Source organism: Heterocephalus glaber, unplaced genomic scaffold (assembly GCF_053883595.1).
Source record: "Heterocephalus glaber isolate CG9 unplaced genomic scaffold, H.glaber_assembly_v1.0 deba00001451, whole genome shotgun sequence".
Lineage (NCBI taxonomy): Eukaryota > Metazoa > Chordata > Mammalia > Rodentia > Bathyergidae > Heterocephalus > Heterocephalus glaber.
The window spans coordinates 1315903-1338204 of record NW_028258301.1 but is presented as its reverse complement, the minus strand read 5'-3'; the positions used below and the strand labels follow the sequence as shown (position 1 = coordinate 1338204).

Below are 22302 nucleotides of genomic sequence, written 5' to 3'. Positions count from 1 at the left end.
CCAATAAAAGAATTTAAGAAAAAAAAAAAAAGGTTATGAAGGAAATGTCACCTGCAGAGGGGGAGAGAAAAGAAGAGGAATCCTTCACTTTGAATGAGATTAGAAAGATGTGAAAAATGTGGGAAACAGTGCAAAATTTTGTAGAAAAACACTACCGGAGTAGGGCTGTAGCAGTGAATCTGTTTAACAGCAATGCAATGTGACGTTTCAACAAAATCTCCCAAAGTAGGCAAAAGCAAGTGTCATTGGACAGGTTCCTTGTTAAAGTTACATGAAAAGAAAAAAGATTCCACTCAGCCAACAGGCAGCAGTGATTCCATTAATGATAGTGATAGTAAAAGTCTTCCTCACAATAACCTTCCCCTCTTTTGTCTCATTCACACCATCCAGGAAGGTTTTCAAAAGTAAGTTCAGGTTAATTTATTTTTCTTTATGTTTTGTATTTTGTTTACTATTTTATATTATATTACAGTAATCATTTTTACATGAATATTTTTAAATTGTAGAATGAATCATCTGAGTTTCCATTATTTCTTAAGGGGAAATTTGCTTTCATATTGCAAGTGCTTTGTATTACAAGCATGTTTCCAGAACGAATAATGCTCATAAAGGTTTTATTGTGCACCATATTTCTTTTCTTTTTTTTTTTTTTGGTATTGGCGATTGAACTCAGGACCTTGTGCTTGCAAGGCAGGCGGTGGAACCACTAAGCTAAATCCCCGACCCTGTGTATCATATTTCTAACAAACACATAATTTATTACCTAAATCAATTCATACATATTTAGAGGAAAAAAAAAAAAAAACAACACTTAAGAATGATATTTTACAAGATCTTACTGTGCTCCAAAAAGTGTGCCAGCCCGGGCAGGTCATCTGGATCAGCAAAACTCCCAACTCCAACACAAAGAGCTGCTGCAGACTGGAGTAAGTGAAACACATACAAATAGTAGAATCAATCTTAAGGAATCATATTAGCATCTCCTCTTAAAGATTTGTTTGGAGATGGAAGTTTTCCAATAGGAAACTAACAAAATTCTTTCCCTGAGAATCAGGAGGAGCAGCAAAGTGAAACTCACCAGAACTGTGTCAGTTTCACCCTGCTGCTCCTCCACTTGCCATCCTGCCAAATGCTGAACAGGTGCAGACCTAAGGAAAAAAGCAGAAACAGACAGAAAAGAAAAAAAAGAAAAAAAAAGGAAGATAGACTAGCCAACCCACCCAATTATCATTTCACATCAGAATTTCAGAATTCTGAACCAAGTTTATTCCTTGAATTATCAGATTTTTGAAATCTGCAAAATTAACATTTAAGTAGATTAAAGATCTCTAAGCAATTAAAGGCTCTGTGTTCAATAACTAGATATGAAATCTCTCAATGTTACTCAGAAAGTTTTGTTTTTATTAAAAGGGGATAAAATAACATTTTATTTTATTTTATTTTATTTTATTTTATTTTCTGTTGGGGGGGTACCGGGGATTGAACTCGGGTCCTTGCGCTTGCAAGGCAGGCAGCAGAACCACTGAGCTAAGAACCTGGCCCTAAAATAGCATTTTAGAAAAATATCTAACAAAATAATAACAAAGATAAAATCTTTAGCTATTAAAAAGCTATAGAGGCCGGGGATTTAGCTCAGTGGTGCCCCTGCCTGCCTCGCAAGTGCAAGGTCCCGAGTTCAATCCCCTGTACCAAAAAAAAAAAAAGCTATAGAACTAGACTTTAAAGAGGCTTTTTAGTTCTTCACTTATTACTAAACATATATAGCATACATTACTTAACAGGGTACATTTTTCCCAATGCCTTAGGAAAATTGGTTTTTAACAAAATAGATGGCCATGATGTACACCAAATCCTGCACTTAAAATGACTGGGGCACACCCTTATATTATTGTAAGTTAAAAGACAGAAAAACAGTCAATTTGAATACTTAAAAGGATGGTGAATAGTTTCCCAAATTTTATAAATATCAATTCACTGGGCTAATCCATTTGGTGAAACAGATCATTTTGATAAAGATACCCTCTTAAGTAAAAGGCTATTAGAAAATAGGGAGTATCTGGTGTACAATCTAACCATATGACAGAAAATGAAAGTATGTTTTTTGAAAAACCGAACAGCCTAACTTGATACTATATATCTCACATTGAAGACTTAGGCACATAAACTCAGTTAAAACATGGAGGAATATCCACTCTTCAAACCGTAGTCTAACCTGTTCTGTGATGTTTAATAGGTGCCTAACCTGCTTTCAGCTCCAACTACCCCACAAAGATTTCTTATCTTGACCAGCAGGGTTGAAGACATTTTTGAATAAGATGACTTAAACCACAGTCTATCAGTCAGCTTTGACCACAGCAAAAACAGGTTCTGCGATTGCTAGAAAAGAAATTCATACTTGAGAATTTTCTACCCAAGAAATTCATACGTGAGAATTGAGTTAAGAAAGCCCTAAACAAATAATTCAGTATGTCATACTTAAATTTCAATCTTATTAACTTATCAAACTTTCAGATTACAAACAACTACTAGGAGGAAAAAGCCAGAGGAAAATTTTAAAAGATGTTTCAGAAAAGTAATTAATCAGTAAGGGCTCTACCAAAAAAACTTAAGTTATTTTGCTATTTTTATTAATTCTCATATTTACCTTTGACAAGGTTTATATTTCTCAAATAAAAATCATAAAACTGCTTTATAATGTATACCACTCTTAAGGTATCTCTTACCTAGACTAATCTATTTTATTCCCTTTTCCAGATACTTATTCAATGAACATAAACCATTTTCCAGTTTATGGAATCATACATTCTTTCCTTTCACTAGTGTACTCATTGATTCTGAATCAAAATGATTTCACCTCTCCAAAGCACAATTACTTTATCAGTTAATAGAAGACACAGAGAGGGCCAAAGCACAGGAAAAGCTACTTAGAGACACAAAGAAATTCCTTATAGACAGAAAAATATAGAAAGAAACTTATAGGTAACAAAGATATTCAGGGAAGAAATAGTACAGTCAGCCTTGGAACTAAACTGGACCTTAAAAATTATGTGACCTTAAGAAATGAGAGAAAAATAAAAAGACCTAAAGTTATTCAGAAAGACAGGGACAAAGCCAGAACTAATTTTAAGCTGAGGGCTGAGGATTTAGCTCAGTGGTTCAGCCGGCTGCCTTGCAAGCACAAGGTCCTGAGTTCAATCCCCAGTACCAAGCTGGGTTTCTTATTCTTTCTATTCTGTGACTTTTATAATTTCTTCCTTCCTATTATTGTTCTACTTGAAATTATTAAATTTATTTTTCATTAAAAGTGAATCATTTATTCCCTTTGTAAAGAGTTTAGTATACACTATGAAGTGGTATTTGCTTTTCAGTGTTTTGAATTTCATCTGTAAAGCCCTCCAAGGTAACACCCCTTGGCCTCTCACGCTACACAGAAATAGGCATTACTCAATATTTAAGTAAGAAGGAGCAAAAAGTTTGGGGGTTTTTTTGGTGATGCTGGGAATTGAAGACAGGGCTTCACATATGCTAAGCAAGGATTCTACTAATGAGATACATCCCAATAAAGCTTCTTAGAAGTACAACTCAATCTCCCCACATTTAGTAAAACAACTAGTATAGTCTTTATTTTTTTTTAATTTTTTCACAAAGAATGACTATCAAAAGATTTAAAGGGCTGGGGATTTAGCTCAGTGGTTCTGCCACCTGCCTTGCAAGTGCAAGGACCCGAGTTTGATCCCCGGTACCAAAAAAAAAAAAGATTAATTTAGAAATACTGAAGCCTAGTGAAGCATTGCATGCCTGTAGCCCCAGCTACTCATGAAGCTGAGATGGGAAGATCACTTGAGCCCAAGAGTTTGAGATTTGCCTGGGAACATAGACGTTCATATCATTAAGACAAAATAAAACATCCTCATTACTTATGGCTTGCATTTCCACATCTTTGAGGGCTGACCACTGTTTCATATTCACATAATACCTAAATTTCAGACTTAATAATCTCACTGTAAATCTTGTATATGTAGACTGTACCATGCTGAATGTGTTATTGTACTCAAGAAACTAACTTAAGTAAACAATTGCTGGTCAATACCACTATAATACCTCCAAAATATTATCTTCTAATATGAGAACTCCCTACTACAAAGTGGAGGCACTCTTTATGAGGGAAATTCTATTAAGGCCTACATATCTATTTGTTAATTGTTGTTATATATTAAACTAAGTTCAATTCCCCAACTTCTATTAAATTCTTTTAATGTACATACCTGGCCCCATCTTTGGTGCTTTCCCACAAAAAGAACTATATCAAATTCAATTACCTACACAGAAATTAAAACTCTGGGCTTAAGTGAAGATTATACACTAGCCTCATTCTCTTCTTTCTCTAGCCTCTCCAAGAATAATGTACTCTCTTATTCCTCACCCTAAGCTAAAATTTATGCAGCTCCTTACGGCCTGGCATTTGTTTTGGTTTTTGTTTGGTTTGGTTTTTTTTGGTACTGGAGATCAAACTCAGGACCTTGCGCTTGAGCTAAATCCCTGCCCCTGGTATTTGTTTTTAAAACATACAATGTATATAAATACACATTAATTCAAATATTGTCAATGATTACCTCTGAGAGGTAATATTTTTTGTGCTTTGGTTTTCTTTATATTCCATGGCTTTTGTAATGAGTATTTTATAATCAAAACAAAATGGTTTCAAAATATAACCCCTATACAGAATAGACCTTTATTGAAAATAAAAAATAAATATATTTCCTGTTAGCCAGTAAGAAATAAAGCATAACAGTAGTTATCTCAAAGAATTCCCAAATTTAAAAAAGATAAAATAGACATAAATCACACCTGTTTTTCAGTGGTTTTCTTCCTAGCTTCTGTCCTCTCTTCCAATTCTTCCAGTTCATTATCCTCAGTATCAAGATCATCATCATCATGTTTGTTATCATCAAATTCTTCTTCATCATCAAAACCCTCTTCATCATCATCTTCTATCTCGGCTCCAGAATCCTCATCATCATCATCCTCATCCTCCTCATCATCCTCATCATCTTCCTCTTCTTCCTCATCATCTATTGTGTTTCCTGTTTTACCTTCCATATTACTTAGATCTGAAATCAAAAGTGCCTGCAACCCATTCTGTAGTTTGATGTATCTGAAAAAAAATTAACAAAATATTTTAATTCAGCTGTTTATTATACCAACACAAATGATGAGATTAGTAATTTAAAAAAAAAAATCCAAGCATATACACAGACAAAAACCAACACCACAGTACCCATCTATCTTTTCTTTAATTTTGTGAGACAGGGTCTCACTATGTAGTTCGTCCTGGCCTTGAACTCACTGTGCATCCCAGGCTGGCCTCAAACTCTCAGCAATCCTCCTGCCTCAGCCTCCCAAGTGGTGGGATTACAGGCCTGTCCCACCACACCCAGCCCCATCTAACCTCTTTATCCATAATTTCAGTTAACCACTGTCAACCACGGTCTGAAAATCCTAATTCATTCATTTAAATTTGCACATCATTCTGAACTGCATGATGAAATCTCACACCATCCTATTCTATCTAGTCAAGGATGTGAAATCACCTCACTATCCAGCATATCCACACTGTAGATGATACTTACCCATTAGTCCCTTGGAGGCTGTGCTGGTCATCAGATGGGTTGTTGTAGTATCATAGTGCTTGTGTTCAAGTAATCCTTAATTAACTTAGAATGCCCCGCCCCCAAAGCTTAACAGTGAAGATGCTAGTAATTTGGATATGCCAAAGAGAAGCCATAAAGTGCTTCCATTAAGTGAAAGGTCAAAGTTCTCAACTCAATAAGGAAAGAAAAAATTATATGTTGAGTTTGCTAAAATCTGTAAGAATAAATCTATCTATAAAATTGTAAAGAAGGACAAAGAAATCTGTGCTACTCTTGCTATTATACCACAAACTGCAATGGCCACAATGCATAATGAGTGATTAGCTAAGAATTAAGATGGAAAAGGCATTCAATTTGTGTAAATGCACAAGGTTTGCACTATTCATGGTTTCAGGCATCCCTTGAGGGTCTTGGGACAAATCTCCCATGGGTAAGTAAAGACTACTGCATTTATAAACTAATCAAATCAGTTCATATAGGGAGGGAACCTCAAAAACTAATCAGTCTCTGAACAGCTAGGGGAAAACAAAGGGATATATTTCACTTTGAATTGTGAACTATATTATTTACATATTCAGAAAATGTGTTTTTGAAGTTGAACACACAAAAACCCCACCAGACTTTATTATTTTTTATTTAGAAATTAATACTCCACAATACCAGACAACTTAGCCCAAGAGAAACACCCTCAATATACACAACAGTCATTTAAATCCTGTTGACTTGATTTTTTACAATGCATACCACTCTTGAACCACTGCTTTTACAGTCTAAAGAAATGGTTACCTCTCCCAAGAAAACTAAATCCCACAGGCTGGTAGTATGCAGTTAAAAACAACTGTGGTGAGCTGGGTGTGGTGGCACACGCCTATAATCCCAGCACTCAGGAGGCTGAGGCAGAAGGATCTCCCTGAGTTCGAGGCCAGGCTGGGCTACATAATGAGTTCAGGGCCAGCCGCAACTACAAAGGGAGACCATGCCTCAAAAAACAAACAGGGCCAGGGATTTAGCTCAGTGGTTCTGGTGCCTGCCTTGTAAGCACAAGATCCTGAGTTTAATTCCTGGTACCAAAAAAAAAAAAAAAAAAAAAACCTACTGTGGTAGTTTGGCCACTAGGTGCCCTATTACAGACTGCTCCCATTTATACTAATTCTTTAGTACTAATTCTGAAAATCAACTACCCTTTATGCCTCAGTACTATGATACTCAAGGACAAAAATAAAAACCACAGCCCTTACCATCAGGTATGTATTGTCTAAAAATGAAATAATCAAACCACTACAATACAGAATGACAGATAAACACATTGCTTTATAAAGAGTGAAGCTGTCAAGGAAAATCTATGGAATAGGTATACTTAAATCTTGAAGATGTAAAAAAAAAAGTCAAATGGAAACTAAGAAGAATAATAAGAAAGACAAGGAAGGAGTCTGGCTCAAGCAGACTGATCACATAGATTTATCTTCTTTCTATATCAAAAATCCATTTAAATGACAGAAAAATTTTTGTGGTAGTAAGTTCCTGACTTACAAATGAGTTCCATTCCAGGAGAACGTCCATTAAGTTCCACAAAGTGAGTCTTATACACCTTTGACACAAACATGTAAAGCAGAAAAAAACTTCGTATGTTCCATGATCTTGTCCTTGTTCTTTAGAATTGTGCCAATGGCTGAATGGTTCATGTTATAAGAATAAGCAACATCTTTTTACCTCAGTCCAATCTCTCAACTATTTTCATTTTTGTGTTCCTGGTTATTGCTCTGCGCTTCCTAGAAGTCCCCTCCACATCACCGCTGCTCTTCCTCTTGCCTTTAGACATCCTGGGCTCTCTTTGATTAATACCACCTTACACTATCGCAGTGCATCATTAAGAATACAGCCCAATGTCCCACAGACTCGTGAGCTACTTCAGCCATTTGTTTGCATCTAGGAATGTTCCTAATGCAAGATCCGTTCGTATCTGTGAAAGTTCACAACTCTATATGTTCATAAGTCGGGGACTTACTCTATATTTTATTTAGGTTTTGTTTAGGAATAAAATTACAAGACATAGAAAGCAAAAAAGGACATCACTAATCATAAATTTTTAGAAATGAGAATAGGCTGATTTGATCAGTTTAATGGAGAAAACCACTGACCTAAATACATGTGATAAGATATTGGTTCTTTAAAAAATAAATAAACCTGGAGAAAGCCTAAGCTCCAGATCAATAAATAAAAAGAACAGGAAGAGTCTTCAGATAGTAAGCTCAATTATTAACCACACTGGAAACAACCTAAATGTCTACTGACAGCAGAATGGAAAAACTGTGCTATATACACAATGGAATGCTTTTCACACAATGTAATATAATAAAACAAGGAAATACATAGCTCAGCATCAAGTTACAATTTTTTCTCCAGTAAAGGGCACTGAACTCAGAGTACTGAGCTATATGCCCTGTTCTTTTTAATTTTTCTGAGATAGGACCTCACTAAGTTGCCCAGGCTGGCCTCCAACTTGCACTTCTTTTGCCTCAGCCTCCTAAATAGCTAGGATAATAGACATGCACCACCATGACCTGGTAGAATTGATTAATCTTAAAAACAGTAATGAGCAAAAAAGGCAAGTCACAGAAGACAATGCCACATGAATACCATTTATATAAAGCAAAAAAAATTAGCAAAAGTAATACTTTGGGTTACATTTACATGTGATGCAACATTTTTTAAGCAAAGGAAAACTGAACATAAAATTCAACTAGTTGTTGGAGTAAGAGAGCAACATGGAAGTAAGAAGGGATAAAATGAGCAGGGTGTGGCAGCACAAGACTGTAATCCCAGCACTGGGAAGCTGAGGCAGGAAGACGACAAGCTTGGGCAATTTAGCAATTTAATAAAACCATCTCAAAAACAGAAAATAAAAATTTTAAAAGACTAGGAATGTAACTCAGTGTGAAGGCCCTGGGTTTAATCCCTAATACTGCAAGGAGGAAGGGAGGGAAAAGGAAATTTATTTTTTTTAAGGCGGGGGGGGCTCTCATTACATTGCCCAGCCTGGTCTTCAATTCTTGGGGTCAAATGATCCTACCTGCCTCCCCACCTCCCGCAAAAGAGTAAATCTGGACAAAGACACACAAGATGTGTACATACTGAGGAAAGACCATGTAAGGAGATTTCAAGAAGACAGTTATCTGCAAGGCAAAGTCTGTTGAAATGTTCAGTTTTCAGAAATACCTTCTCTTATGACACTATCTACAATAGAACACCAGGCAATATCCTTTTTATCCTGCTTTAACCTTCTTCATACCATCTGTCACTATTTGACTTTTTTTTTGTCTGCGTCATTAGAATATTAACTCAGAGGTCAGCTTTTTCCCCCCTCACAACTATACACTATGATATCGCCTGGCACATACCAAACATTTGAGAAATATTTGTTGAATAAAGAATGATGGTGCCTGAAATGACCAATATAGTGATATGTAAAATCTGCTAAACAAAATATCAGACAAAATCTAATGCCTAGTTTTACTTTTAAAATTTGTATATATGTACAAGCACACATTAAGTGCACATAAAGTATAGCAGAAGAGGACCGGAGATTTAGCTCGGTGGTTCCACCGCCTGCCTCGCAAGTGCAAAGTCCTGAGTTTGATTTCCAGTACCAAAATAAAAAGTATAGCAGAAGAACTAAAAGTGTATGAACCAAATATAACAATAATATATATCTGGGGAGAGGAATAGAGAAAGGTAAAACAGAGAACTTTCATGCTTCATAATGTCTATGCTTTTTTAATCTTTTGTAATAAAATTATATATGTATAATATTTATACGGAGCTAAAAGGAGAGAATGTTGTTAAATTATTTAAGAAAAGTTATAATATTTGAGTGAAGAGAATTTGCAATAAACAAGACACAAAATCCAGTAGATATAAAAGAGAAAAAAAATAGAAATATGGTGCTACAGAGGAGTCTCCCTTTTGGGGGTGGGAGGGTTATGTTCCAAGACTCTCTCTGGATGCCTGAAGCTGCAGATACCACCAGCTTTATATATCTGATAACTGAGACATTTATTAAGTAACTAAGGAAAGAACAGTGTACACAGTGTGCATACACTGGTCAAAAAGATGAATCACATCTCAAGCAGCTTAGAGCAGGTAGGCAAAGGATTTCATAACATTACTCTGAACAGTGAGCAATTTAAAACATTTATGAATAGTCAGATGTGGTGTCACTCTGGGAGACAGAGGCAGGAGGATCACAATATCAAGCCCAGTCTGAACAACTTAGTGACTTAAGGAGACCCTGTTTCAAAATTTTAAAAATTTTAAGAAGGGATGGGGATGCCACTCATTGCAAAGGCCTTGGGTTCAATCCTCAGCACCACAAAGAAAGGGTGAGGGGGAAGTGTAAATTTTTAGCAGCAATATTCTATTTAATATTTTTAGACCTCAGTTGACTGAGGGTAACTGAAACTCAGAAAGCAAAACCATGGATAAAGGGAGGACTACTGCATGTTAATTTAAGAAGTTTATAAAAGAAAGATGGCAGCCTCCGTAGTGAGGGGTGCCCTGGCACTGCATATGAATTTTACTCAGCAGGTTGCTTTTGTCCGGAAAATTCCTTGGACTGCAACAGCCAATGAGCTGAGAAAACTCTTTGCTCAGTTTGGCCATATACAAAAGTGCATTCTTCCTCTTAATAAAGAGACTGGCTTTCATAAAGGTATGTGTTGGATTTACTTTTCTTCAGAAGAAGCACTTCAGAATGCAGTGCAACATGAAAATCACGTAATTGATGGAGTAAAGGTCCACATTCAAGTTCAAAAACCAAAAATTTTGCAAGGGGATGAAACATCTGATGAAAAGAAAGATTTCTGAGATGATTAAACCCATTAAATAAACACAAAACAAAAAACAAAAAAGAAGTTTATAAAATAAATATTGTAAACTAAATCAAAGAGCAAACTGAATACTGGGAAAAAAGATTAACAACATAGAAGTAATCCAATCATGGGGGGGGGGGTCGTCCTTTCAAGCGCAAGGTCCTCTGTTCAATCCCCAGTACCAAAAAAATCAAAGCACTTGAATGACGCAGGAGGACCACAAATTAGGTACACAGTCCCGCAAGGCCAGCCTGAACTACATAGCCCAACCCTGTCTCAAAACCACCCCCCAAAGAAACAAAAAGAAAAAAGACAGACAAGATGTCTAGTATATGAAATGATGATCAACCTCACCAGAAACCAAAGATAATCAAATTAAAACAATGAAATATTTTTCAACCAGCAAATTACCTAAATAAAAATTAAAAACTAATGCTGGAAGGAGACAAAGAATTCTCCAACACTGCTGATGAGTCTCAAATGGTATAGAACTTTAGTGGGAAATAGCGCAAGGAACCGAGTTTGATCCCTAGTACCAAAAAAAAAAAAAAAAGAGAGAAAAAAGAAAATATAAGCTCTGAATACCTTTTAACCCAATAACTTCATTTCTAGTTATATCATAGAAATATTCACACACATGAGCAAATATCAATCAATTTCCATTACAGCAATATTTGTATATGGGAATATAATAATAAATTATCTAGAGGACATACCATGGAATATACATGCCAGTGATATAGCCTTCAAACCTCACATTCTCATATATAAAAAACAATCAGTGATTCCAGTTCTGGTTTTAAACTGCTTATTTCTAGTCTTGGAAAGATGGTGCTAAATCATTTTAGGTCAAAAGGGTATTAACTGGGGGCTTACTTTGCAATTATTTATAACTTGTCACTATTTTCCCTCAAATCACATAATCTCAAGCACTGTATTTATATGTATTTGTATGTGTGTACGTGTGTGTGTGTATGTGTGTGTGTATACACATACATATGGGAGGTGATCCTAAACTGTCAATTTTTCTCTAAGAAAACTTTTTTAGCTTATTCAACCTATCTTCCTTGATTTGATTTCATCCTCTCACTGCTCCTACACTGACAATGAAGACTGGAACAGACTCTGAACTATTTCCAAGAATTAGAAATAGAGTATTTTCTTTACAATGAAGCACGCATTTCTTCACTTTTGTTTCTTTTTTTGCTACGGGGGATCGAACTCAGGTCCTTACGCTTGTGAGGCAGGCATCGGAACTACTGAGCTAAATCCCCAGCCCCCCACTTTTGTTTCTTAATAAAACAAACCAACCTTTTGTCAAGAAGCCACTTCCACTTACTAAAATTTAAAACCACAGTTAAGAGCTTATGTATTTAAATCTAAAACTTGAGACCTTATGCAGAGTGAAAAGTCACATAATTACAAAGTCTCCCCGATCCCTGCTCCAAGTACCCTCTTTTAAACAAAAAGATTTAGCACTGTCTATCCAGCCTGCCACTTTAAGGCTACAACATTATTCATTAATTATGTGATAGTACATTTGGAAATTTAGCTACCTTTCCAATATAAAGCCTATAGAAGTCTTTTTAAATGTCAGTAAAATACTGTGGAAATCAGTGTGGAGATTCCTCAAAACACTAAAACTAGAGGTTCCATTTGACCCAGCCATTCTCCTTCTTGGTCTCTTCCCAAAAGAATTAAAACCATCATACCAAAGCAATATATACACACCCTTGTTTATGCCTGCACAATTTGTAATAGCTAAATCTTGGAAACAGCCTAAATGCCCATCAAAGGATGACTGAATAAAGAAGATGTGGAGTTTTAAAAATACAGAATGGAGTACTAACTCTACCATAAAGAATGATAAACTTGAGACATTTTTAGATAAATGGATGCATCTTGACACCATACTTTTAAGTGAAATAAACTGGACATGAATGTTTAAATTTCACACTGTCTGGTGTGAAAAACCGAAAGAGTAAATAAGGACCAAAATGCATGGTAGATATTGGGAAATGGGAAGAAAATGTTCAAATGGGAAGGGGAACAAGGGGGGTAGGGGGCAGGGAGGAAGGGAAAAGAAAAAAGAGAACAGAAATGGAAACAATGGTTTTATAAATAAGGAGGGAAAGAGGGGTTGGAGGGGAAGGAAATGAAAAAAAGAAGAATCAAGATATATTATGTACAGAGCACAAATTCCCTATGATGAATGTTGTCATTACGTATATCTGAAATGTATCAATAAAATTATTTTAAAATATTTATCTATAAATAAAGAGCAAAATAAAGGACAGATAATAGGAAGTAGGGAGATCTTTTTCAAATAGGAAGGGGAACAAGAGATGGAGGGAAGAGGGAGAGAAGGAAAGGAAAAAGGATTAAAAAAGAGAATGGAACAAAAAAATGGAAATAGAGCTTTTTCAAATGGAAAGGAGAAAAAGACTTGGAGAAGGGAGGCATGGGAGGGAAACTCAGGACCTTGCGCTTTCCAGGCAGGCGAAGCACCACTGAGCTCTAAATCCCTGGCCCTCCAGTGCTTCTGAGACAGCGCCTTACTAACTTGCCCAGGCTGGCCTTGAACTTGTAATTCTACTTCCTCAGCCTCCAGAATAGCTAGGATTATAGGTATGAACTAACACACCCAGCTGGTTTTTCAGTTTTTAAAGAGGCCACTATCATTTAGTTTTCCTTCTCCTTTCTGACTGCTCCTTTTCTATTTCAATTGTTTATAGGTTGTTCTCTTGAGATATGGGTTAATTTGCTCTTGGTCATATAACTAGCAAATAAAAAACCAAATACATAAATGATTTAAAATGTCATACTTTATATATACACCTCTATCTTAACACCTATTACATTTAATGCATCAGTTTCAGTGTCTGCTCTCTAACTCTACTACTGTATATACCACTGCTCCTTGAAGGCAAAAATGGGTACTTAACATCATCACTCAGGTGTTCAAAAACAGCTTTTAATGCTAACCTATTTGAAAACAACATAGCTCTTTCTATTGTTACCAACCCATCAGCCCACCTTAAAGAAATCAGTCTCGGGAATGACAAGAGACAATGGATATGTATAAAGTCATACTAGTAGTCAAAAGATTTAACGTATTCAACCTTAAAAGCACTTGCTTTGTTAAATGAGCATAAATCTCATGAGATAATTTCTAGCTCACTTCTTTCTCTAAGACTAAAAAGGTGCAAAAGGAATGGAGATTTATATTCAGGTATCAGAACAAAGAATTAGAAGGTGCCAAGCTCCTAGAATTTATATACATGTGAATACATAATTTCTTTTGAAGTTCTTCGGGTCTATGATCACACCATTAGTGTGTATATATGCATACAAATTAAATTAATGCTTCACATATTGAATGAAACATTACTATTCTAGGAGTTTTAGTTGAAAAGATCAACAAACAGACCCATGATCTCCCCATCCAATACAAAAGAAAATGCTCTCTGGTTTTTTCATGTGTACCTAGTTACCTTCTGATATTTTAGATTTCCTTGGGGCAGTGATTTTAGAGCTCTCAATGACACGAACAGCCTGATGCAGCACACCTGCCATAGTTTTGCAACCACTGCCCTAAATTACTGTATTTACTAAGTCAGATGATGTTAATGTTCACAATGCAGTTATTCTACTTACTTGGATTGTATTGCTTCTTCTGTTCAACAGCCTATTATAGTAAACAACATAATAAATGTTCAGAAATGGCCTGTATCTTATTCAGCAGGGACCTATTATTTCCTATAGTATATTGAGAATTTATTAAAATAGCCATCTCTTTACTGTAACAGTCTGGCCCAAATTTAAGAAGAACTTACCCTCAGGAGCTTACATGCCTTTTCATTTGTTCTTCTCCCTTCATTCTTAGAAAATACAGGTCTTTTTACAAACAAATTAATATACAAAGTGTTTTATACTTAGTTGATCCAAACTTCCTAACAAATTATCTTCATTATATTAAAATAATTTACTATTTTGAATGTACTGCTACTAATTCTATCAATCCAGAATTTCTACTCTAAACCAATAAAAATCTAAATAACAGTTCACAACCTGCAGTCCCTTAATTCTTCCAGATGAGAATCAACATCTGGCATTTACACAGCTCCCTACAAAAAAACTTTAGCTGCCCCAGAGATACTGACCTTTTTAAAAAGCTGAATACAAATTACATATATAAAACAGTAAAATTCATCAGGCATTCACTTAATAAATGCAGACTGGTAAATGTTTTAAGACATATTTCCACCATACTGTTCCTTTAAAGACCCTCCAGGGCTGGGGATGTAGCTTAGTGGCACCATGCCTGCCTGGCAAGTGCAAGGTCCTAAGGTCCTGAGTTCAATCTGGGTACCAAAAAGAAATAGGTGCCTTTAAAGACCCTCCTTTAGTGCTTATTCACACATCAAGAGACATATAATTTGGGGGGGGAGGGGACCAGGGATCGAACTCGGGACCTTGTGCTTTCGAGGTAGGCGGTAGCACCACTGAGCTAAATCCCCAGCCCAAGAGACATATAATTTGATGGGAGTATCCTGTACTACATCATGTCTAATGTTCTACAGAAATACTTTGGTCTGGAAAAGTGGAAAAGTTTTATGCAGATAACACCTGAGCAGCTCTTGGAAGGATAATTTAGCTCACTAGCCCAGAGATACCTCATCTATTTCTAGTTACAAAAATTCAGTGAAGGGCCAGGGATTTAGCTTAGTGGTTCTGGCAGCTGCTTCACAAGTGCAAGGTCCCAAGTTCGATCCTCAGCACCAAAAAAAAAAAAAAAAAAATTCAGTAAATTTAATTTTAAGACAGGTCTTTTCTTTTTTTCTTTTCTTTCTTTCCTTATTGTGCTACTGGGGATTGAAACCAGGGTCTGTTTTATTTTTTACTTTGATACAAGGTCTCAGTGAACTGCTAAATTGCCCAGGCTGGGCTTGAACTTGTTGATGCTCCTGCCTAATCCTCCCAGAGTGCTTGGATTACAGGTACGCACCATCATCTCCATCCAGCTGGGTAAATCTTTTTTAAAGATCATGTAGTACCAAAGTATTCCATCTTTGTTTTAGAGCAACAAAATCTTTTCTTCAAAAGTCTATTGAAGGGCTGGGGATTTAGCTCAATGGCATGGCACCTGCCTCACAAGCACAAGGTTCTGAGTTCCATCCCCAGTACGGGGGTGGGGTGGGGTCGGGGTGGTATCTACTGAAACTCCAATATATAAAACAGGCAAAGATGGACAGATGAGCTCTTCTGAAAAGGAAGTTACTGAAAAATACTACTGTATTCAACCTCCTTCCCAGAACCCCAGGGTATTTGGCCAGGGCCGAATTTACTGTACCTTTTGCTTGCTTTACTAGTTCTATCCCATAGGGGGACCTAGAAACTGTTGGCCTCAAAGGTGTATAAAACATGTTTGTCTCCCCCCAGTCGAGGATCGAGTCCACTGCTCGGCTGGGGTCCCTGCCAGTAATAAACTCCTGTGTGGATTTAATATCGGTCTCTGGTTGGTTCTCTCTCACTGGGTGTAACAACACCAAGAGTTATGTACTGTTAATCCGCCAGAAATGGAGTGAAAGGAAAAATCAGGATGGTCTTCAGCTTGGGAATAAGGCACATCTTTCTAGACCTCAGTTTGTCATGTGTGAAATGGAAACGGTGGGACAATGGTAAAGATTAGGGTTCTTTCCTACTCTAACACTGTAGGTTTACAAAAAATTTGAACCTAAACTCTTTCATTTACAATTCAAGATGAGTAAGAACTTTCTAAAAATCAGCAAATGGTGTTCTGGATTTGGTGTCAGATGGCCAAACCTTTCATACCAGCTCTGGTATTATTTAGCTGTGTATTCAGCAAGAAGCAAAAGCTGGGTCTCAATTTCCTCAACCTGTAAAACGAAGTTGGGACAATATGAACTCTATTTAAAATACATCATAATCACAATATTCTATGAAATAAACTGGCTCTGAAAGAAATACTCAGGTGAGGAACGAATCATTATTTATTAGAAAAGATTAGAGGATCACGGCATAAACCCAAAGTAAAAAGTGTCAGGATAAGAAGAAACCGTAGAAGCCTACCTCTCACTCAGCTGAAACTGAAGTCCAAGTCCTAACATATTTTCGGCAGAGGTCATCCAACCATTCTAGTATGAAGAGCTATCCCTGGAAACAAGTCCCTTCATCTTAGGTCAACTATGATGTAAAGTTCTTTTACTGAAGCCACTTGTGGAACTCTTCCCTGCTAATTTTAACTCCCTTTCACTTAAGGAACCCTCAAAATTTTTTGTTTAGTGATAGTATTCCCTTAAATAGCTTCTCTTCCAAAACAAGACCCCAGCTCTGTCAACCATTCCTCATAACACAGTACCCAAACCCCAACGTTCCTTCCTCACAGAAACCGCCACTCTTGCTTTAGCAAACGTCAAAATTAGTCACATAGCCCTTCCTGTTCCCCGACTCCTTGTGGAACCCGATTTGCCACCACATAGGTGCCCCTGCCACCCCCACCCAAGAAAGCATTTTGGGGTAAGAACTTGGCTCTGCTGCTCCTTCAGGAGATATGGAGACAAGAAGTGGCGGCGGCATCAACAACAGGCCCACACCCTGTTCTCCCCCCGTCCAACCTCTTCCCTCACCGGTACTGCTTGGGGTCGCTGGGGGACTTGACGATCTCTGGGTCTCCGGCGTTATTGAGGGACCCGCTCCGTCCCTCCTCCTCAGATTCGTCCGCTCCTAGACGGGCAACCCGGACGCTCTCGCCCAAATCCTGTCCATTGGGAGGCAGGTCAGGGCAGCTGCAGGTGGACTTCGCCTTGTTCCTTCCAGGCATGGCCAGAGTTTTAGGAAAGGGTCTGGTAGAGTCTTCGCACCGACCCCGCGCTTCAATTCTCCAGAGCGCCGCGAGCTCCCGCTCAGCCACACACCACAACTTCTTCCCGGTGGCACAGACCGAAGCAACCGTGACTCTCCTCAGCATTTACCACCCAGCTGTAGCGATGGGCATTCCGCTCCCCAGGACCCACCCCCTACTCCTACTCCTCCGGCCGCTCCTCCTCCTCCGCGTTCCAGAGCGGTGGCGGCAGCGGAAGCGGCGGCGGCCAGCGTTGGTGAAGTGAGGCCGTAGCCGTTAAGGAGGACAGGCCTGAAACCTCCTCCAGCCGGGTCTCTCTCAGGCCAGCTTCCCTCATCCCCCGCCCCTCTGGCAGCTGATGACGTAACTGTCTTTAGCCAATCATGAGCCAATAACGCAATCACGCTCACGGAAGTAACCAATGGGAACGGGGAGGGGGCGGAACCAAATGGACCAGGGGATTCTTGGAGCACCCAGAGAGCATTTCGAAACCTGACGTGGGCGGGGCGAGGGAGGAGGGGCGGAGAGACTGTCGGGGAGGACGACGGGAGGGGGGCGCCTGCGGCGCGTTTATGACGTACATGAGAGCTAGCTGTAGGCGCGCGCCGAGTAGTGCTCTGTGTCAGAGAAAACTATTCTCCTGTAGAAGCGAGTGGAGAAATTGAGTTCCAAAGTCCTTTTTTCTATTCTCGTCATAGTTTGTGTACCCTGTCCTTCAAATAGACTCCAGGGAGAGAGCCTTTGTGACTCAGTATGTAAAACACCAGAACGCCGGAAGTCTTTTCCTACCCCGGGGGATGGGATGGACGCGGCTACCGAGCCCTGAGCGCCCGAAAGAGCGAGAGCGTTCTTCCAGTCTATCTCCGGTCCTATGCTTGTTGTTTTTGCCCCCAAGGCCCAAGGAAGTGCTTAAAAGACCAGTGTAGATGTGCTCTCTCCTCTATGAGAAAACTTTTTAGCTCCCTCACAAACTAGAGTTAAGCCAACTTTTACTGAGCAGCTATCATTTGTCCGACTGGTAGTCTAAAGTGTGACTAAAACATAGGCGTAAATGAAACATGAAAAGCAGCTGACAATAAGATACAATCTACTGACGCCATGAAGTTAATAAATCCTAGGCACTTAAAAGGAATAGAGTGTACATGAGTGAATGGAGAAAAAGCAAGAACATGTATGAACAGTTATTACATCTTCCAACTTTTTTTCCCCCCGGTTATGGGGTTTGAACCCAGGACCTTTGCACTGAGCTATATTCCCAGCTCTTTTTATTTTATTTTGTTTTGAGACAGTGTTATGGCTTGTGTTTAGATGCCCCCCCCCAAGGCCTCATGCCGTCATAGGTGGGGCTTCTTCAGAAGTGGCTGGATCTATAGTGTGTGACACTAAGAATGATTCATGGTGCAATGCAAGAATCAAGGGCACTAGGATTAAGGGTGTGAATGCTACCCGCCCTGAGTAGCCTGGATAAGATAAAAGGGATATAAAGAGCTATGGTCCTCCATTGTTGCTTTTGCTACCTTCTGCCCAACATGAACTGTTTCTCCCCTGCCGAGCCTGTCTGCCATGCCACCCTGCTTTGGAGCCAGCCGATTATGGACTGAAACCTCTACAATCTGAGCTAAATAAACCTTTTCCTTTTTAACTTTGGGGGTCAGGTATTTTGTCTCAGCAATGTGAGAAAAGTAACTAAGACGGACAGTGTGTCACTAAACTGTTTAGTGTGGCCCAGAACTTGAATCCTCCCTCCTTTCAGCCACTGAAATAGCTGGGATTACAGCAAGCAAGCACTACATCTGGCTGAATTTTTCTGGGCCTTTTCTGAGCTCTAGGCACGGGGAATAATAATACTGTAACAAAATATAAGCTTGCATTATAATAGGAAGAAACAGACCATAAAAGATATATTTTTAAAAATATAAATGCCATGAAGACAGTAGAGGATAGAATACTTACCGAGCTGAAGATAAGGAGTGGAAAGATTCAAGCAGAAAATGAAACCTGAAGTGGGTCAGTTGATGAGGAATATTAGAAAGTGTTGTTCAAATACCCTAGTCTGTTTACATGCATCTTTTTAAGAACCTATCAGTTTTTAAAGTAAAGAACTCCGAAAAAGCAAAAATAAAATAACATTAAAAACTCCACTAGACTCTTTCTTCTGAGAAGTTTTTTCTATCTCCTGTCCCTAGCATAGCTTCCCAGCACATAGTAAAGCAGTTCATAAATGTTAGTAATGACTGAACAAATGAAAAGAGAATTAGGGGCCGGGGATTTAGCTCAATGGTTCCAACGCCTGCCTCGCAAGCGGAAGGACCTGAGTTCAATCCCCGGTACCAAAAAACAAAACAAAACGAAAAGAGAATTCACTATCTCAGTTGTTTCCAAATAGATCACTATAGCTGATTGTGAAAAATGAATTGGATGGTGAAGGGCAAGACTAGAAGTAAAGAAAAAGCAGAGCCAGGTGTGGTGGCACAGTGTCTGTAGTCCCAATCACTCAGGAGGATGAGGCAGGAGGATCATCTAGAACACAGCAATTTGGGGCCCATCAAGGGAAACATAGTGAGCATCCAGCTCAAAGAAAGAAGAAAGAGCAGTTGGGAGGCTACTAAAGTAATATAGGCAATACAGACTAACTTGGATTTAAGGAGTGATAATGAAGATGGAGAGATACAGAGAGATATGTCGTGTATTTAGGAGGTGGAACTATCTGGTTTGGGACAGTCATTGATTTGATGTGATAGAATGAAAAAGAGAGAGGTAAAGTTCATGGTGTCCGATTCTGTGGTGGGGTAGGTAATAGCAACATTAACTCAGTAAACAGAAAATTCTCAAAGAGAAGCAGTTTGGGGAGAAGAGTATTAGCTCAGTTTTGGACATTTATGAGTCATTTATGAGGCATGCAAATGAAGATCAGGTCCAGAACTCAGAAAAGAGGCCTAAATTGGAGATAAAATTTTAAAGTTTATCAGTTCTTGGTTGGTAACCAAAGCCTATTGAAAGAGATCATCTGTATGGAGATTATAAGGCGAACAGTGAAAAGGACCAAGCCTTGAAGAGCTTGTGGAAAAGGAAAAATTCATAAAAGAAACTGAGAAAGAACTGCCAGAGTAGTAAGAGGAAAATCAGAAGGATGTGATATCACAGGAAAAATACCTCTTTGATGCTGGACCCAGTACAATTCTGAGCTCATAGCAAATGTCAAAATGTCAGATTGAGTGTATAAAATATAAGAATTGGCAAGGGGCCACAGAAGTACTTTAGTTTAGTCACTTCTGATACAAAGAGCAATAGTACCCAGAGGTTAAACTCACAAGTGATGTATGGCATAGTCAGGACTTTCAAACCAGAAATATTGTTTTCCCATTGAAAATAACCTAGAAATTTGCTACCCTTCATTTGACTATTCCTAGTTATTGTAAAGAGATTACATGGAGGAAGCAGATAAGTTAAGCTACTACCATTTTATAGGAAATTGAGGCAGTGGAAAGTTAAAAAGATCTTGAGATCTCCAAGAAAGTTAAAGTACAGATTATAATTGTAAGCTCTGTTTACCTAGACTTTCTCAGAGTATTTAAATACTTCTTTTCCATTTCCACTCCATCTCCAGCAACCCTATACTGCTTCCCAATTTTATCTCAAAGATTTCCCTCTCATTGGATTTAGTTACACTTCTCTCCCTATTATTCTCATGAGATTTCAGAAATCATGAAAATTGAAAATATCTCATTTCTGTGTTTGGTATCTACCTCTGACCTGCCCTAACTCTAACCCTAACCCTAGCCATGACCCAATGTGATGGCTATTTAACTACCAGGGGGGCAAATGTGAGCCTTACTCTCAGAAATTCAAAGGTAAATTATTCATAACCCCATCACCCACCTTTATATTAAAGAGTCAGGGTAAGACTGAAGTGTAGAGTGTTTTTTCTACATTGAACAGCTGGGGAGTGATAAGGGGTGTTAAAATCTCAAACCTAAAACTATCTCCCTTACTGTACGGTCAACAATTTCCCATTAGTGACTCATTGTCCTCTTTATAATTCTCTTAAATACCAATAACAACCTTCAAAGGACTGGAAAAACTAATATTTTGTGATTGGATTTTATTTATTATTTTTTGGCACACACTCTGGGTAAACTTAAGATCATCATAAACCTGGGGTGAGTGGAGATATCACTAAATGTGAGAGAAAAGGCACAGAAAGAAGAGGTAGGTAACAAGAAAAATATTATCTTCAAAATACTGCCTGGGGCCCACCCTCTGAGAAATTATATCTTTGGAGCTCTAGTTATTAATTGTACCACCCACTAATTGCCACCCATGTTTGGCAGCTTTGTATCTAGGTCAAGAAATAGGTATATTCTTATGGAGGCATGGCTTGGGATACTAAATATGTGTGCAGTATACCAAGGAGTTTGAGTGATAGTTTTTGCCTATAATATAAACATAGTTCTAGGAAGAATTTGATATTCAAATCTTAAAATAAGAGTGACTCTAAGACATACTTTATCCCAAAGGAAAAATTATTCTATAACCAATTCAGTTGAGTGGTTCTCATCTTTAGTCTCCATTTGAGATTGCCTAGAAAGGAGAATGTGAGACATAAAAAATGATATTTATAATGTATAAAGCAGATTATATTACTCCCCTTTCTAAAAACCCATCAATGGATCCCCTTTGTACTTGAATAAAATCCAACTGTTTGCTACACACATCCTATAGAGCTTTCTTAAGATTTCTGTTCTTCCTCTATATCTGCAATCTTATCTAACATTCTGGCCTTTGTTTCCAGCCACACTGGCTTTTTAAAATGTCCTTCAACAAACTAGAAGTATTTTTTCATTAGAGTATCACCTCTGTGCCTCTGCCTGGATTGTTCTTCCTTTAAATTTTCTATCACTGGCTCCTCACCAATCAT

General features: G+C 38.1%; 1 protein-coding gene and 1 pseudogene across 6 annotated transcripts in view; one reads left to right on the top strand and one right to left on the bottom strand.

The window, feature by feature from the left end:
• The window catches only part of Nrdc (nardilysin convertase), a 67516-nt gene extending 49786 nt beyond the window's left edge, over positions 1-17730 (bottom strand). For 2 of the 6 annotated variants that reach the window (XM_004869254.4, XM_021247954.2), the window contains exons 1-5: positions 17170-17730; positions 4849-5155; positions 2243-2376; positions 1079-1148; positions 840-921 (exon numbers count right to left, since the gene is read on the bottom strand). In XM_004869254.4, coding sequence (XP_004869311.1) covers positions 840-921; positions 1079-1148; positions 2243-2376; positions 4849-5155; positions 17170-17510 — 934 coding nt within the window. In that variant the 5' untranslated portion in view covers positions 17511-17730. Of the gene's footprint in view, positions 1-829; positions 922-1078; positions 1149-2242; positions 2377-4848; positions 5156-17169 lie in introns of all 6 variants that reach the window. The other 4 variants (XM_004869255.4, XM_021247955.2, XM_021247956.2 and 1 more) reach the window with 3 other exon arrangements.
• On the top strand, positions 9843-10633 carry LOC101715805 (SRA stem-loop-interacting RNA-binding protein, mitochondrial pseudogene; annotated as a pseudogene).
• Positions 17731-22302: the final 4572 nt, after the last annotated feature.